Consider the following 17,421-nt stretch of genomic DNA (forward strand, 5'->3'; position numbering starts at 1 on the left):
AGCGGAGTTCGACACGATGGAGCGGCTGGGGATTATTCGCCAGTCGAATAGTCCCTGGTCTTCACCTCTCCACATTGTTCCGAAACCCAGCGGTGGATGGCGGCCATGCGGCGACTACCGATGCCTGAATGACGCCACTACTCCTGATCGGTACCCGATCCCGCATATCCAAGATTTCTCGGCCCATTTGGCGGGAAATACTTTTTTTCCGAAAGTCGACCTCGTCCGCGGTTACCACCAGGTCCCCGTGCACCCGCAAGACGTCCCGAAAACCGCAGTCATCACCCCATTTGGCCTGTTCGAATTTCTGCGAATGCCGTTTGGCTTAAAGAACGCTGCACAGGCTTTCCAGCGCTTAATGGACTCCGTGCTGCGGGATCTAAAATTCCTCTTCGTCTACCTTGACGACATCCTCATCGCCAGCCCTAGCAAAGAGGAGCACTTCTGCCATTTGTGTACCCTCTTCACACGCCTCAGTCAACACGGTTTGATTATCAACCCGGCCAAGTGCCAGTTTGGCCTGCAGCGGATTGACTTCTTGGGCCACCGCATTACATCAGACGGCGCAATTCCCTTACAGACGAAGGTCGAGGCGGTTACATCTTTCCCGCGCCCGCAGACCGTCAAGGCCCTACAGGAGTTCCTCGGGATGGTAAATTTCTATCACCGGTTCGTCCCTAAGGCGGCTCTGCTTATGCAGCCCTTGTACGAGGCCCTCAAGGCCAAGTCCGGTAAGGATCCCATCAGCTGGACGGCCGAGATGGACAGGGCGTTCATCGACACCAAAGGTGCCCTGACCAACGCAACCATGTTGGCGCACCCGCTTCCAGGTGCCATCATTACCCTTACCACCGACGCGTCGGACTACGCAATCGGCGCAGTGCAGGAACAGTGGGTGAATGGGACGTGGCAACCTCTTGCGTTTTTCAGCCGTCAACTACGGCGAAATGAAAGAAAGTACAGGAAACTTTGTGCTATCCGCCACCGACGGGACCGAGCTGTTGCCGTTCCCTCAAAACTGCCAGACAAACCAGCGTTAATGTTGAAGCATACGGAGCTTTTCAGCTCCATATCTGGCAACAAACACTGTTGCCAACAGCTTCTAAACAGTCGGCCGTACCTTGGAAGCGTCTCTGTTGCTTAGCAACAGCTTCAGAGAGACTTTGCAGAGCCTGACTGTTGAAAAAAAAGCCACGAGAAGAAAAAGAACCTCGAAGAAAAAAAAGCCACGAGAAGAAAAAAAACCTCGAAGAAAAAAACCTAACAAAACGGCTCCTGATTTTTGCCGGTGGCTCGAGCTTGCCGGACATTTAGCCTCCGGATAACAAAGTTTCCTGTACAGCACTTTCGACCGGGAGTTGCTGGCCCTTTTTCTAGCCATTCGCCATTTCCGGTTCTTACTAGAAGGACATCTGTTCACGGCTTATGTGGACCACAAGCCACTAACGTATGCTATGGCCAAGACCGCCGAACCGTGGTCAGCTCGGCAACAACGTCACCTGACGTTCATTTCAGAATTCACCACAGACATTCAGCATGTGTCCGGCAAAGAAAACCTGGTGGCGGATTGCCTCTCCCGCGCGACTGTGCACGCAGTCCAACTCGGAATCGACTATGCCCTCATGGCTGCAGATCAAGCCTCGGACCCGGAGGTCCAAGCATACAGGACCACCACCTCTAGCTTCCAGTGGCCAACGTCAAGTTCCATGCCGCAGGCACCACGCTACTTTGCGACGTCTCCATGGGAGTTCCCCACCCTATAGTTCCAGTCGCCTGGCGCCGAAAAGTGTTCGACGCCATACACGGTTTGTCACACCCTGGCATGAGGGCCTCACAAAGGCTGATGTCATCAAAATTCATCTGGAGAGGTATGCACCTGGATGTCCGCGACTGGGCCAACACCTGCGTGGTCTGCCAAAAGGCCAAGGTACAGCGTCATGTAAAAGCTCCATTGGCCACCTTCGCTGTTCCGGAGCGTCGATTCGACCACGTGAAAGTGGATCTTGTGGGGCTGCTTCCACTTTCTCAAGGTTTTACACACATCCTCACAATGGTAGACCGCACCACTGGATGACCAGAGGCAGTTCCTTTGGTTTCCACCACTTCGGCAGACGTGGCCAGAGCTTTCATCTCCTCTTGGGTTGCTCGTTTCGGCGTACCGGCGGACATTTCTTCCGATCGTGGACCGAAGTTTTCCTCTGAGCTCTGGAACGCTGTGGCTCAGGGGCTCGGCACCAAACTACATCGCACCACCGCCTATCATCCACAGGCGAACGGCCTGTGCGAGCGATTCCACAGGTCTCTCAAAGCCACTCTGCGGGCCAGTCTTCAAGGTGCGGGATGGGTGGACAGACTTCCCTGGGTTCTTTTGGGTCTTCGTATGGCGCCCAAAGAAGATTTACAATCCTCCTTGGCGGAATTCGTATATGGTCAACCACTACGAGTACCAGGGGATTTCCTCCCGTCTCCAACAGAGCCATGGTCCGCCTCCCAGCAACTCGTCAGCCACCAGGAGGCGGCCAGATGTTTCGCTTCAGTGCCTACATCGCATCACGGCTTACAGAGCTCCCACGTCCCAACTGAGCTGAAAAGTGCCGAGTACGTGTTTATCCGCCACGACGCTCACCAGGACCCGCTCAAGCCTCCTTACACTGGTCCTTTCCGTGTCATAGAGCCGGGAGACAAATCCTTTTCGGTCGATATCGGAGGAAAACCGGACCACATATCGGTTGACCAACTGAAGCCGGTGCACTTAGACCTGGACAGCCCAGTCGAAATCGCTCAACCGCCAAAACGGGGCCGACCGCCCAGTCGCCATGCCAGCTCCACCACAACCGCCCGACAGCTCGACCACTGGCCATCAGCTTCCACTTCAGGGTTACAGAAGTCGCTCGGACAGGCTTGTCCAGCCTCCTCGCTGTAGTGTATGTGCCTTTAAGTCAGAACTACTTTTTACAGCTCCTGTATACTGTAGTACCGGCAGTGACCAGACCGGTATATAAGCTTTACGCATGCCTCTGTACACCAGTCTAGAGATTACCCTCCTCCAGTAAAGACCTGTTATTTGTTAATGTACAGCATCCGTGTGATTATTTATCCACTGAACCACGGATCTAACAGTGGCGACGAGTGTCGATTCAAATCTACCTGCAACATAAAAGAAAAAAAAATAGTCGAGGCCAGGAACACGGGCGTCGACCACGAGCAACCGCCCAGCAGTCAGGCAGAGATACAACTTCGCTGGGGAGGCTGTGGAGAGCTGGGCTTGGTTCCCCAGCCACAACGAGCTGTAAGAAACCGACGACAGGTCCAGCGCAGACCCTTCCCGAGCAGCGGCGGCTGGAGCCGACCGACGGCGGAGAGAGAGCCGAGCAGCGTCGATGGGGTAAGACAGAGGGTGAAGAGCGCAGGGCGCAGCCGGGGGTTGAACACCGAGCAGCGTCGAGGAAAAATAAAGCAACCGGAGAGAGAGAGGGTAAGAAATAGCCGGGTCCTAGACTGAGCGGCGTCGAAAAATATCAAAAGAAGAACGCGCAGAGCACAGCCAGGGATCACGGGCTGATCAGGGTCCGCGGGGCGAAGCAAGGGGAGATGCCATTGAGCCACGGAGAAGAAGGAAGAGCGCGGGAGGCGCCATTGAGCTGCGGAGAAGCAGGGAGAGCGCGGGAGACGCCATTGAGCCACGGAGAAGCAGGGAGAGCGCGGGAGACGCCATTGAGCTGCGGAGAAGAAGGAAGAGCGCGGGAGATGCCATTTTTAGAAGCTGCAGCGGAGAAGAAGGGTGAGCGCGGGACGGAAGGAAAGCGCGGGAGACGCCATTTTGTGCTAGCGGAGAAGAAGGGGAAGCGCGGGAGGCGCCATTGGTGATAGTTAATGCACAACCAAGGATGCCGAAGAGTGGCAGTATCTCTACGTTCGACAATGAAGTCGAAGATTGGGCGACATATGTGGAACGTATTGAGGTGTACTGCAGGGCGAATGAAGTGCCAGATGCTAATAAAGCACTGGTTCTGTTAAATTCCATGGGTGCAAAAACTTATGGGTTACTGCGAAATCTAATAACCCCAGAGAAGCCGGTAAACAAGAATTTTGAAAGCATAGTAGAAATCCTACAGGACCACTTAAACCCCACACCGCTGCTGATAGCAGAACGATTTAAGTTCCATAAAAGGAACCAACACAAAGACGAAAGCAACGCTGAGTACCTAACGGAACTGCGCAAGCTATCGAAATACTGCCAGTTTGGAGCGGGACTAGCAGACACGTTAAGGGACAAGTTTGTGTGTGGGCTACAAAGTGAAGGAACCCAGAAACGGCTTCTATCAGAAAAGGACCTTACGCTGGACAAAGCTTTCAGTATGGCAGTATCACACGAAGCAGCCACAGAGATACAACAGAGACCGCAAGAATATGGCACCAACGAAATGACCTATGGAACAGGGAAGTGCTATCGCTGCGGCAGAACAACACATGACCAGAAAGATTGTTGGTTCAAGGACCAAGTGTGCAGACAGTGTGGGAAAACAGGACACATAGCAAGAGTCTGCAAGTCTGGGAAAAAAACCAACAGTAAGAAATTTCCACAGGAGAAGTACAAAAAGGTACACCAGGTGATGGACAGTGGTTCAGACGAACAGAAAAGTGACACAGACTCCGGAAGCAAGGAGTTGTGTTGTCTGAAACTACATAATGTAACCGAAAAGGAGGATCACCAGACTATCTGGGTTACACTCAAGATAGACGGAGTGCAAGTGGAAATGGAATTGGACACAGGGTCAGCTCTAACAGTCATAAATCAAAGAGACTACAAGCGGCTATTTTCACACATACCCTTGAAAGCTACAGAGATTGTCTTGAAGACGTATACGGGGCAAAAGGTCTACCCCAAAGGAAAAATAAGGGTGAAAGTGACATATAAAGGCCAGGAAATACCTAAAATGGATATATATGTATTGCCAAATGGAGGACCACCACTGCTAGGATGTGAATGGATCCGGAAGATACAATTAGATTGGCATTCCATACGGGCACTGAAGGTTGAGGCCAAAAAGGATGACGACGTCACACCTGGACAACTGTCAAAAATGCTAACTGACGCAAAAGAAGTGTTCCAGGGGGGACTAGGAACGCTAAAAGGAATAACAGCAACAGTTAAAATAGAGGAAAATGCAAGCCCAAAGTTTCTGAAGGCCAGACCAGTGCCTTATGCGATCAGGCCAGCTGTTGAAGCAGAGCTGGAAGGGTTGGAACGTTCAGGAGTACTGTCCAAAGTGGACTGGAGCGAGTGGGCTACACCCATCGTTCCTGTAATGAAGAGGTCGTTGAGTAATACGCCTGGGGAACCAAAGAAGGTCCGCATCTGTGGGGATTTTAAGGTGACAGTGAACCCAGTCCTTCACACGGTGCAATATCCGCTCCCACGTATTGAGGATATTTTCACCTCGCTATTCTTATGTTCATTAATAACTAGACATTCTTATTATGAACACAGCTAGCTTCTAGCTAGTCATTTATTCAGTACACGTTCTCTAGGTACAGTATCTGTAGAGATGCAGCATGTGTGCTCCTGTATGCAGGCTGCCATCTTGACTGTTGCCTTGTGGGTAGCCTAGTGCCTCATGGGTAATGTAGTCTTAATATCTATACAGCTGGGTAGTGTAGTCTTATATACATACAGCTATATACAGCTCTACACAGCTCTACGGCTCCACCTAGTGTCCACTATAGAATGACATGTTATTGATCATTACATCCCCCTTTCTTTGAGGTTTAACAAAATCAATATCAATCAACTTTCAAGAAAACAATAAAGATAATATCAGTAACACTTTTGTTAGTGCTCTATAAACATAAACATTTTCAAAACAGTCAACACATTTTCAAAGCTTTACATTGTACTCAAAGATTAAGTCTATCAGGCTTTTTTACTTCACGTGTGGATCTTCTCAACACGGGTAAGTCTGATGTGTCTTCATGAGATTGTTCTGGCGGTGAATGACAAGATGCAGTTGCGGCATTGTCATCAATCTGGTCTTGAATAGTCTCTTGTGTTTTTAGGAGGGAACGGCGGTTCCTCCCGAGAATCTGTCCTTCCTCAGTTCTAACAGTGTATGACCTTGGTCCTACTTCCTCAAGAACTGTAGCTTTCCTGCTCCATGCATCTGGATCCTCAATCCTGACAACATCATCCCTTGTCAATGGTTTTAGAGTTTTGGATGACTTGTCATAGTATGATTTCTGTTTCAGCTTTAACAGTTGAAGTCTCTGTCTCAGTTCCTCACTTTGCTGTTCTTTTGCACAGCAGGGTAGCGTGGTGCGCAACTTGCGACCCATTAGTAGTTCAGCAGGTGAAGAACCACAGTCTAAAGGTGAGGCTCGGTAGCTCAGCAGGGCGAGATAAGGATCAGACTTGCTTTCTGTCACTTTCTTCAGTAGCTGCTTGAGAACTTGAACACCTTTCTCTGCCTTACCATTTGACTGAGCATACAAAGGACTGGATGTGATGTGCTGAAAGTCATAATGTGCTGCAAACTGTTGCCACTCCTTACAGTTGAAGCACGGAACATTGTCGCTAACGGCAATCCTGGGAATTCCATGTCTGGCGAAGATGGATTTCACATGCATTATGACACTGCTTGCTGTGGTGCTTGAGAGCAGCGCCATCTCAGGATAGTTAGAATAGTAGTCAATCACTATTAGATAGTCTTTACCATTTAAATGAAAAAGGTCCATACCAACCTTTTGCCATGGTGCTGTTGGTATGTCAGCTACTATCATTGGTTCCTTTGCTTGTTTGTTTTGGTGTTTCTGACATGTCTCACATTTGCCTATCATGTTCTCAATGTCCTTATTTATGCCAGGCCAATAAACAGTGTCTCTTGCCCTCCTTTTGCATTTTTCAATTCTGAGGTGTCCCTCATGAATCCTTTTGAGCATGTCTTGACATAGAGCCTGTGGAATGACTATTCTGTTCTGTTTTAGTAATAGTCCACTTGCGACACTCAATTCTGACCTTATGTGAAAATATTTTGGACTGGAACCTTTTGGCCAACCATGATGAATGTTCTCTATTACTGTTTGTAATACTGTATCTTTTACTGTTTCTTCTGCTATTTGCTTTGATTTTGTGTCTGACACGGGCAGCGCAGCAGTGACCATACTCACATGAACATCCACGTCTTCTTCAGTAGAGCTCACATGACTCATTGTGGGTGCTCGGGATAGTGCATCTGCTAACACTATGTATTTGCCTGGTGTGTAGATCAGTTCAAAGTCATATCTTTGCAGCTTCATCATGAGTCGTTGAATCCTTGGAGACATCTCATTCAGGTTCTTTTTTATGATGGCAACCAGAGGGCTGTGGTCTGTTTCAACTGTGAAGGCGGGAAGTCCATATATGTAGCCATGAAACTTTTCTAGTCCAACTACCAAGCCTAGACATTCCTTTTCAATCTGGGCGTATCGACACTCAGTATCAGTCATAGACCTGGAGGCATAGGCAACAGGCTTCCAATCTTCACCCTCTGCTTGTAGCAAGACCGCACCTAGGCCATCTTTTGATGCATCTGTTGACACTTTGATTCTTTTTGTTGGGTCAAAGAAGGTGAGTACATGTGTGGCTGTCAGCACTGTTTTGAGGTTTATCCACTCTTGTTCATGTCTTTCTGTCCATGCGAACTCATTTGTTTTATGTAGCAGGTCTCACAGACAGGCTGTCTTGGCTGACAAGTTAGGAATGAACTTTCCAATGAAGTTTATCATCACCATGATGCGTAACACTCCTTTTTTGTCAGTGGGTCGGGGCATTTTGAGTATGGCGTTTACTTTTTCCATATCTGGCTCTATTCCTTTACCAGATAGATTACCTCCTAGGAAAGTGACTTCCTGGACGCCAAACTGACACTTGGCTTTGTTGAGCTTCAGTCCATTCCGGCGTATGCTCTGTAGCACTTTAGTCAGTCTCTCATTGTGTTCTTTCAGTGTGGAGCCCCAGATGATGATGTCATCAACATAGACCCGAACTCCTTCCAGACCTTCAATTATGTGTTCCATCGCTCTATGAAAGATTTCAGATGCAGATATTATCCTGAAAGGCATTCTGAGGAAACAATACCTGCCAAATGGTGTGTTGAAGGTACAGTATTTGGTGCTCTCTTCATCCAGTTTTAGTTGCCAAAATCCTTGTGAGGCATCGAGCTTTGTAAAGTATCTGGCACCTGACATTTCACTGGTGATTTCTTCTCGCTTGGGAATCTGGTAGTGTTCACGTTTTATGTTTGCATTTAAGTCCTTTGGATCCATGCATATTCTTAGATCATTGTTCTTTTTCTTTACACATACCATGGAGTTAACCCAGTCTGTTGGCTCTTTGACTTTCCTGATGACTCCTAGTGTGGTCATTCTGTCCAGTTCATTCTTGAGCCGGTCACGCAGGGGTGCTGGAACTCTTCGTGGAGCATGTACCACTGGCTGAGCATCCTCCTTTAGCTGGATCTTGTAAGTGAATGGTAGAACTCCAAATCCTTTGAACACATCCTGGAAATTATTCACTACAGAATCCACCGAGTCATCTGGTCTGCTTATGGCACAGTTTATACGGTAGACTCTCTTGACCAGTTCTAAGTCCTCACAAGCTTTGTCATCCAGCAGTGAATCAAGTCTTTCAGCCACAACAGAAAACATGAGATGATGCACTTTGTCTTTGACTGTCACTTTAAGTCTGCATACACCTAAGCTATCTATTTTTTGTCCATTATAGTCCTTCAGTAGTACTGACTTTTTCTGTATTTTGGGCTTTTCTTTCATATTGTTAATGTCACTCATACTGATTAAGTTTGCTTTTGCCCCAGTGTCTAGTTTCAAGGTAACAAATGCTCCATTTACCTGCAGTGGGATCATCCATTTGTCCTCTTTTACTGCATTAACTTTATGTTCAGCATTGTCCATTTCTGAGGGCTGCACATTTTCTGTATCCTTTTTGATATTGTCACATGACACCATTCCTACAAAAAATGTCTCACTTAAATCAGTGTCCTCAATTACATTAACTCGTTGCCCTTTCTTAGTTTTTACTTTTGAAAAGCATTGTTTGGCAAAGTGATTCTTTCCATTACACTTTGTGCACATTTTTCCAAATGTTGGGCATTGTCTTAACTGGTGTTTGTAACCACAGCGTTTACAATTAAAAATTTCATCCTCCGATTGCTTTTCATTTCTGTTCTGCCCACGTTTCTTCCCCTTGTAGGACACAGCACCGACAGCAGCATTATCACTCATTACAATCGCATCATTATTAATTTCACTGAAAGTCTTCGCGTGCTTTCGAGCTAGCTCGCTGGCTTGGCATATTTTCACTGCATTTTCCAAATTTAGTTCGGTTTCTCTCAACAGACGTTCCCTGACTTTTTTATCATGAATACCAAACACAATCTGGTCACGAATCATGGATGCTTTGAGCTCAAAGAAATTACATGTCTGTGCTTTCAGTTTCAGATCAGTTATAAAGCTATCAAAAGTCTCATTTTGCTGCTGTGTCCTTGAACAGAACATGTATCTTTCATAGGTCTCATTCTTTTTGGGAGAACAATGTGCATCAATTTTTTTTAGCACATCGTCTAATTTGTCTCTGTTCTCCGCTGGATTAAATACAAATGTATTAAATACCTCTATCGCCTGTGGGCCTGCAACCATAAGCAGCAACGCTATCTTCCTTGCGTCTGGCTTCGTACCGAATCCGATGGCTGCAATGTAGAGTTTGAATTGTTGTTTAAGAGTCTGCCAATTGTAGTCGATGTTTCCTGTGAGTTTCAAACGCTCTGGTGGCTTCAAATTCTCCATGTCACTTTTCACAATTTTCAGCAGATCTTCACCATCCTGGTACCATCTTATGTTCATTAATAACTAGACATTCTTATTATGAACACAGCTAGCTTCTAGCTAGTCATTTATTCAGTACACGTTCTCTAGGTACAGTATCTGTAGAGATGCAGCATGTGTGCTCCTGTGTGCAGGCTGCCATCTTGATTGTTGCCTTGTGGGTAGCCTAGTGCCTCATGGATAATGTAGTCTTAATATCTATACAGCTGGGTAGTGTAGTCTTATATACATACAGCTATATACAGCTCTACACAGCTCTACGGCTCCACCTAGTGTCCACTATAGAATGACATGTTATTGATCATTACAGCTATCTGGTGGTAAACGCTTCACCAAAATTGATCTAGCCCAGGCGTACTTGCAAATGGAGGTAGAAGAAGCTTCGAAACATTACCTTACGATCAACACTCATAAAGGTCTCTATCAATACAACTGGCTAGTGTTTGGAGTAGCCTCGGCTCCGGCTATCTGGCAAAGGGCAATGGATCAGGTCCTGCAAGGGATTCCAGGGACCCAATGTTATTTGGACGACATCTTGGTCATGGGCGAAAATGACGGTGATCACCTCGCTAACTTGGAGAAGGTGCGCACCAGATTAAAGGAGTATGGGCTACGAGCTAATCGCCACAAGTGCGAGTTTTTCCAGAAACAGATCTCGTATTGCGGCCACATCATCGATGAAGAGGGGTTACATAAGTCCCCTGACAAGATTGAGGCAGTAGTCAAGGCTCCAGCACCGGAAAATGTGTCACAACTGAGGTCATTCCTCGGGCTGGTAAACTATTACCACAAGTTCTTACCAAATTTGTCTATGGTATTACACCCGCTGAACACCCTACTGCAAACAGGGGTACCATGGAAGTGGGATGACGTAGACGAGCTTTCCAGAAGTGTAAAGAATTGATCACATCAAAAGAGGTGTTGGCCCATTTCAACCCAGCACTACCAATTCGTTTGGCATGTGATGCATCACCCTACGGCATTGGAGCGGTGCTGTCGCACAAATTCCCAGACGGGTTGGAGAGGCCAGTAGCCTTTGCGTCTCGGTCACTAACCTCAGCCGAGCGCAACTACGTCCAGATTGACAGGGAGGCCCTCAGCCTAGTATGGGGAGTAAAAAAATTCAACCACTATCTGCATGGGCAGAAGTTCACCTTGCTGACTGACCACCAACCACTTGTCTCCATCTTTAATCCTAAGAAGGGCGTTCCAGTAATGACTGCACAGCGGTTACAAAGATGGTCCCTGTTTCTAGGGGCGAATCAATATGAAATAGAATATAAAGGCACGAAACAGCATGGGAACGCTGATGGGCTATCGCGCCTGCCACTGCCTACTGTGGAGGAAGCACCAGCAGTGGACCCTATCGAGATATTTTATTCGTCGATAATTAAACAATTGCCAGAAACGGTTTGCCAGAGCAGATCTGCTCTGATAATGGACCACAGTTTGTGTCCGACGAGTTCCAAAAATTCATGAAAAGGAATGGGGTAAGGCATTACACATCCGCCCCGTATCATCCAGCCACCAATGGATTGGCTGAGAGGTTCGTACAAACCTTTAAGAAGGCGATAAAGGCCATGTGCGATGAGGAAATTCCACTACAGCATAAGATGGACAATTTCTTATTAGCCTACCGAAACGCGACACATGCAGTTACCAACCAGACCCCGGCCATGATGTTCTTTAACCGAAGGTTGAGATCTCGTCTGGACTTGCTCAGACCAAATGTGTGAAGAAATGTTGAGGACAAACAATTCCAGCACATCAATGAGAAGCCGACAAGGAGCTTCAATGTAGGGCAACCAGTCTTGGCCCGTGACTGTCGAACAGAGAAGTGGCAACCCGGAACGATATGTACAAGGCAGGGGCCATTAATGTACACAGTGGATGTCGGGGAGAACATTGTGAGACGCCACGTCGATCAGATCTTAGCGTCACAGGAACGCGTCAACCCCATGTCTCGAGTACCTGGGGATGAACCCGACATACCGGTAGCATCTACTTCAGACCCAGTAGCAGTGGAACCCGATGAACTACCCGATGAAAAGGGGTCAGAATCGCCTCTGCACCAAGAACAAGAACCTCTGGAAAGGGGCTATCCTGAAAGGGTCAGGAAGCCGCCCCAAAGACTGAATCTATAAATGGACTTTTGTTATTTAATGTACATGTAAAAATGTAATTGTTATTTGAATATTAAGGGGATTATTATTAATCTAAAAGGGGAGGAATTGTAGTGTATGTGCCTTTAAGTCAGAACTACTTTTTACAGCTCCTGTATACTGTAGTACCGGCAGTGACCACACCTGTATATAAGCTTTGCGCATGCCTCTGTACCCCAGTCTAGAAATTACCCTCCTCCAGTAAAGACCTGTTATTTGTTAATGTACAGCATCTGTGTGATTATTTATCCACTGAACCACGGATCTAACACTCGCCATCTCACTTTTGCTGTTGAAGACAATTCTGGGGGGGCGCATGTGGCGGAGCCACTAAAGGACTCAGACCGTTTTTATATAATTCCCTTTAACAACATGTTAGCTACAGCCTGAGTCTGTATCTTTATTTGTACTGTTTACTTGTATAGAGCGTGATTGCTTTAACAGCGCGGGTAAACGCGATTACATCACGCCGTACATCATGTGATCCCCCACTGGCGGGAAGAACGTGATGACGTCATGACGTCAACCACGGGACCAGCCAGCAGTCCTCGTGGAGCCTCCGAACTGAATAGACCTACACTCGATGTTCTCCTGCAGTTACTTGTTTAAACCTGCTAGTTTCCATTAAACTTCGTTTTGTTTAAGCGCCTGAGTGGACCTCAGTCTTTGGATAGGAACTAGACATTCCTGCACCAGCATTCCTGCACCTGATCCTCATATGTCGACCTATGCTGGAAGCAAGCTCATGGCTATCAGGTGAGGACAGGTCCCCCCAAAGGTTGGATAGCCTGTTGGCACTTGCTATCAAAGCTCGCACAAATTACTCGGGCAAGTTACCAGAAGATGTCTGGAGCCTGTGAAATGATTTCCCAGCAAGGAGTCAAAGCCTTTAGGAGAGTTGGGGATGGCTCAAAACTGGAGGGGAATTTATTAAATGTGACCCTATTCAACCCACTATGGAAAGTGAAGATTGCTTCATATTTAAACCAAGTGTTAACAGGATTACTGTCTGTGCCACTCTTTTTGGTCATAAGTCTCACTCCTAACAATTCCCTGCTCTGATAGCCCTGAGCACAAACACAAAGATCTACTTTCACCAAATCCAACGCCTGGTACATGAGTTATTGGGCTTGAAGCTGCAATATTTACTGAAGCTGTCACAGTGAGAATGGACTGCTTCAATAAGTATAGGTACTAATAAACTGAGGGATCATTACTTTTTAGGCCAATTGTACTACACATTTCATGTTGATCCAAAGCAGTTGTGCTTGAAGTCACCCAAATCGAGTTTAGGCCGTACTGCAAGGCTTTAGCTCCACGCCAACTGTAGTATAACCAGGCCCAGGAACTTGTGAACCTGCCTAATGTTAGCAAAATGCTGGCTCACTGGTAACATTACAGTTTAATCAGCATTTAGGTGCACACACAGAGCTCCATATTCCCTGGCCAGAGAACATTCAAGATTAGAATGAACAGGTGAATGAAGAAGGAAAGAAAGACTTGCATTTATATAGCGCCTTTCATGAACACAAGACATCTCAAAGCGCTTTACAGCCAATGAAGTACTTTTGAAGTGTAGTCACTGTTGTAACGTAGGAAACGCGGCAGCCAATTTGCGCACAGCAAGCTCCCACAAGCAGCAATGTGATAATGACCAGATAATCTGTTTTAGTGATGGCGGTTGAGATATAAATATTGGCCAGGACACTGGGGAGAACTCCCCTGCTCTTCTTCGAAATAGTGCTGTGGCATCTTTTACGTCCACCTGAGAGAGCTGATGGGGCCTCGGTTTAACGTCTCATCCGAAAGACGGCACCTTCAACAGGGCAGCACTCCCTCAGGACTGTATTTTGTGCTCAAGTCTCTGGAGTAGGACTTGAACCCACAACCTTCTGACTCAGATAGCCAAGAGTGCTACCAACTGAACCACGGTTGAAGGGTTAAAGGGATGTGGGAACAGGGTGGGTAAATGTGATTGGGACTATTTGCTCTCATGGAAGCTAAATGCAGACATGGATTGATTGGGCCGAATGACCAGTTCTCGTTTTGTAACATGTATTTGTAGTAACAGAGGACCATTACAGATTACTTCAGCTCCTAATTCTATCCTGTGCCATCATGAAAGCTTTTATGCCTTCCGAAGGCTGCAGAATAATACTGCACTATAATTTAACTTAAACTTTATCTGCTTACCAGATTTATTAAACAGTAATACAAGGTATGTATGGTAGCAATAATGCAATATATATTTTTACAATTGTTGTTAAACTTAGTTAGCACCTGTATAGTAAAATATAATAGTTTGCAATTGCTGTGTGAAACTATGATAGAAGTAATTTCCTTATATAATAGTTCCTTTCATTTTCTCACCATCTATGGAAACTATCTGGCCTGACTAATTCTCTTCGAAGCTTCCAGACTTACTGATTTGAAAAAGACAGGTTGATAAATACCTTCAAAACATGTAACAGGGTTCCAGTGAATTAAATAGCTGAATATTAAAAGGAGCTGTTAATCAGAAATATAGTTAAACAAGTCACACAAGATGTTTGTATTTGAATTGAATGGCTTGGCTTTTACCTTTGCCAAATGTGTCAAATTAAGCTGGCACATGATTTATGTGAGTGCAGCTAGTTGTACTCCCTTATGTACCATTACAGAAGCCAATAGCCTGTTAAATCTTAGACAGAAAAGATTTCTTTACCTCACTGTCCATTCAATATAGGTTGATTACTCTTTGTGTGAAGTACTTCCAGACATCAGTCCAAAATTTGCCTTTTACTAGTTCTAACCTATATCCACTTATCCTACTCTCACAATTTAGTTTGAAGTAACAGTTTGGGAGTTACCCCGAGTAAGGTGGGCTGGAGAATTTTACAGATATAATTGTAGCACCGATGGAAAATAAAGATGGCTAAATGGTGATGTCCAGAACTAATTAAACTAAAGCAGAAATATTTTACCAGGTGCAACTCTCAAATGAATAAGGATGCGATTCTTATTCAGTTGAATATGTTATCAGATTGGCCAAAAGATCAATGGAAATAAAGTTAGTGGATAAGTGTGGGATTGATAGCAAGGCCATGGGCCACGGCAAGAATCTGCAGAGTAGATTTGGGTCGAGTCCCAAGTTATGGCTGAGGTTATAAATGGTTACTTTGCATCAGTCTCCACGACTGAAAATGATGCTGAGCCAGTGTTGTTACATAAAGATGATGCTAAAATTTAATATGTAGCAGTGGATGTAGAAATAGTTCTGGCAAGAATAAGGGCTCATAAAGCAGACCGGGCTACTGGCCCAAACAGTGTCATTTTAATTTTAATTTATTCGTTCATGGGATGTGGGTGTCACCAGCAAGGCCAGCATTTATTGCCCATCCCTAATTGCCCTTGAGAAGGTGGCGGTGAGCCGCCTTCTTGAACCGCTGTTCTTTGTAGCGGTTTGGTACAACTGAGTGGCTTGCTAGGCCATTTCAGAGGGCAGTTAAGAGTCAACCACATTGCTGTGGGTCTGGAGTCACATATCGGTCAGACCGAGTAAGGACGGCAGATTTCCTTCCCTAAAGGACATTAGTGAACCAGATGGGTTTTTACGGCAATCCGGTAGTTTCATGGTCACCATTACTGACACTAGCTTTTTATTCCAGATTAATTGAATTAACTGAATTTAAATTCCACAGCTGCCGAGGTGGGATTTAAACTCATGTCTCCGGATCATTCGTCCAGGCCTCTGGATTATTAGTCCAGTAACATAACCACTATGCTACCGAAGGTACTAGAAAAAAATGGGGGCTTGTATTATATTATATATATTATATATTTAACAGCTCCAATAGTTCCAATGGACTGGAGTGATGTCTATATTTAAAAAGGGCAGTAAGTCAGAATAGGGATACTATAGGCCCACTAGTTTAATTTCAGTTATAGGCAAGTTGCTATAAGAGAAAAGATGCACTATACAATCATCCAGTATGCTCTGTAAGTTTTTAAAAATCCAATTGATAACCCTGGTATCAGGTACCCAAGTGCCCGTGCTCTGCTGCACGTCATAAGAAAATACTGGGGTAAGAATTCTAAAAGAACATTTATGATTTCACTAGAATTAATTATAACAAGGAATTCCTCACAAATCCATTTCTGATGGCGTTGCCCATAGTGACCAGAGGAATGCTTACATCATTATGCCCAGGTCTGAATTTTTTAGCTGTTTTTAAATGCTCAGAGGGCTCTCCAGCCTTGGGAACAGGATTCCACTTGCATAGCATAATAAATAAATTTTAAAATGTGTAAAAAATGTGTGTTGCCCTCTGCTGCTGCTTTTACATACTAGGCACAAAAGCTCGTTTTCATGTGTGTGCAAACCAAGGCAATGGACTACAACCAGTGCGTGACTAAATAATAGAATATTTCTCTCCGTTAGCACTGAGAGGAAATCTCAGTGGGGAACAACACAGCTCCCACAGTGGCAGCAGGAAACATAAACTAGGGCTGTTGCTGCCATGTTAATGCACTGCCCCGCGGAGTGATGGAGCACGGGCTGTCTGATGGGATTCTTTGAATGGCAAGTCTCCAATCCCAGCAGGCAAGTTTGCGTGGGGAGGTTGCCAAGTTGAATTCCCACCGTGAGGTGGAGGAGGGGCGGGGGGCACAGGGACTGAAGTGAACAAGTTGACCCATATCACTCCTGTCCTTCTCACAACCACCTCAGAAAAACACAAGGCTGGGAGCTGGTCGTCTGTTTGGGGAGGGGGAGAGAGGGGAGGTATAAGTTACAAAGTATGGGGGATAATAAATTAAAAGGGCAGCTTAAAAAAGATGTTTTGTTACAGACTATCAGGTTTAAGGTCAAAAATACAATGAGATAATACAAATATTCAAACAGAAGAAATATGAATATTCATATCACAATCCTTATCTATTACACTGTAATATAATTAGCTCCACATTACATTAGTACCCCACCACCACACAACCATTTAATAAGGGGCAATAACACTGTTAAAAAGTTAAGTGGCACATTCTTAACAGGATTAAAACAAAGATTATAAATGTGTGGACAGAAATATAAAAATGGTTCGGTTTTATCTTGTGTGCGTTTTTCTTTGTGAAGGTTTGCTTCTTTCCTTCTCAAATCCGATTTCAGCCGTTATTTGAATATAGTGTCAGTAAATCACTGCGGGCTACGCACATCCACCCAGTCATTGTCTAGCAAAAGCAGGGTGTTTCTTGCAGTCTGTTTCTTTGTTTGTTCAACACTGACTGGGGCGTTGTCCCTTCCTCCTGACGATGGTCAATACTAGTTATAGGTCCGGTACACGAAGATAGCAAGAGCCATAGCACCAAGCTGCAAAGGAAAAGAAAACAGATTTTGCTCTATGTAGTT

The 17,421-nt window shown here is 45.7% G+C and overlaps 1 protein-coding gene across 7 annotated transcripts in view; it reads right to left on the bottom strand.

Moving 5' to 3' along the window:
* Positions 1-14,206: 14,206 nt before the first annotated feature.
* Positions 14,207-17,421, bottom strand: part of LOC147105278 (tetraspanin-18B-like) — a 191,855-nt gene continuing 188,640 nt past the window's right edge. For all 7 annotated transcript variants that reach the window (XM_086011465.1, XM_086011466.1, XM_086011463.1 and 4 more), the window contains one exon: positions 14,207-17,382. In XM_086011465.1, coding sequence (XP_085867591.1) covers positions 17,335-17,382 — 48 coding nt within the window. In that variant the 3' untranslated portion in view covers positions 14,207-17,334. The remainder of the gene's footprint in view (positions 17,383-17,421) is intronic.

Source organism: Somniosus microcephalus, chromosome 18 (genome assembly GCF_052327205.1).
Source record: "Somniosus microcephalus isolate GS21.2 chromosome 18, FLI_Smic_1.0, whole genome shotgun sequence".
Classification (NCBI taxonomy): Eukaryota; Metazoa; Chordata; class Chondrichthyes; order Squaliformes; family Somniosidae; genus Somniosus; species Somniosus microcephalus.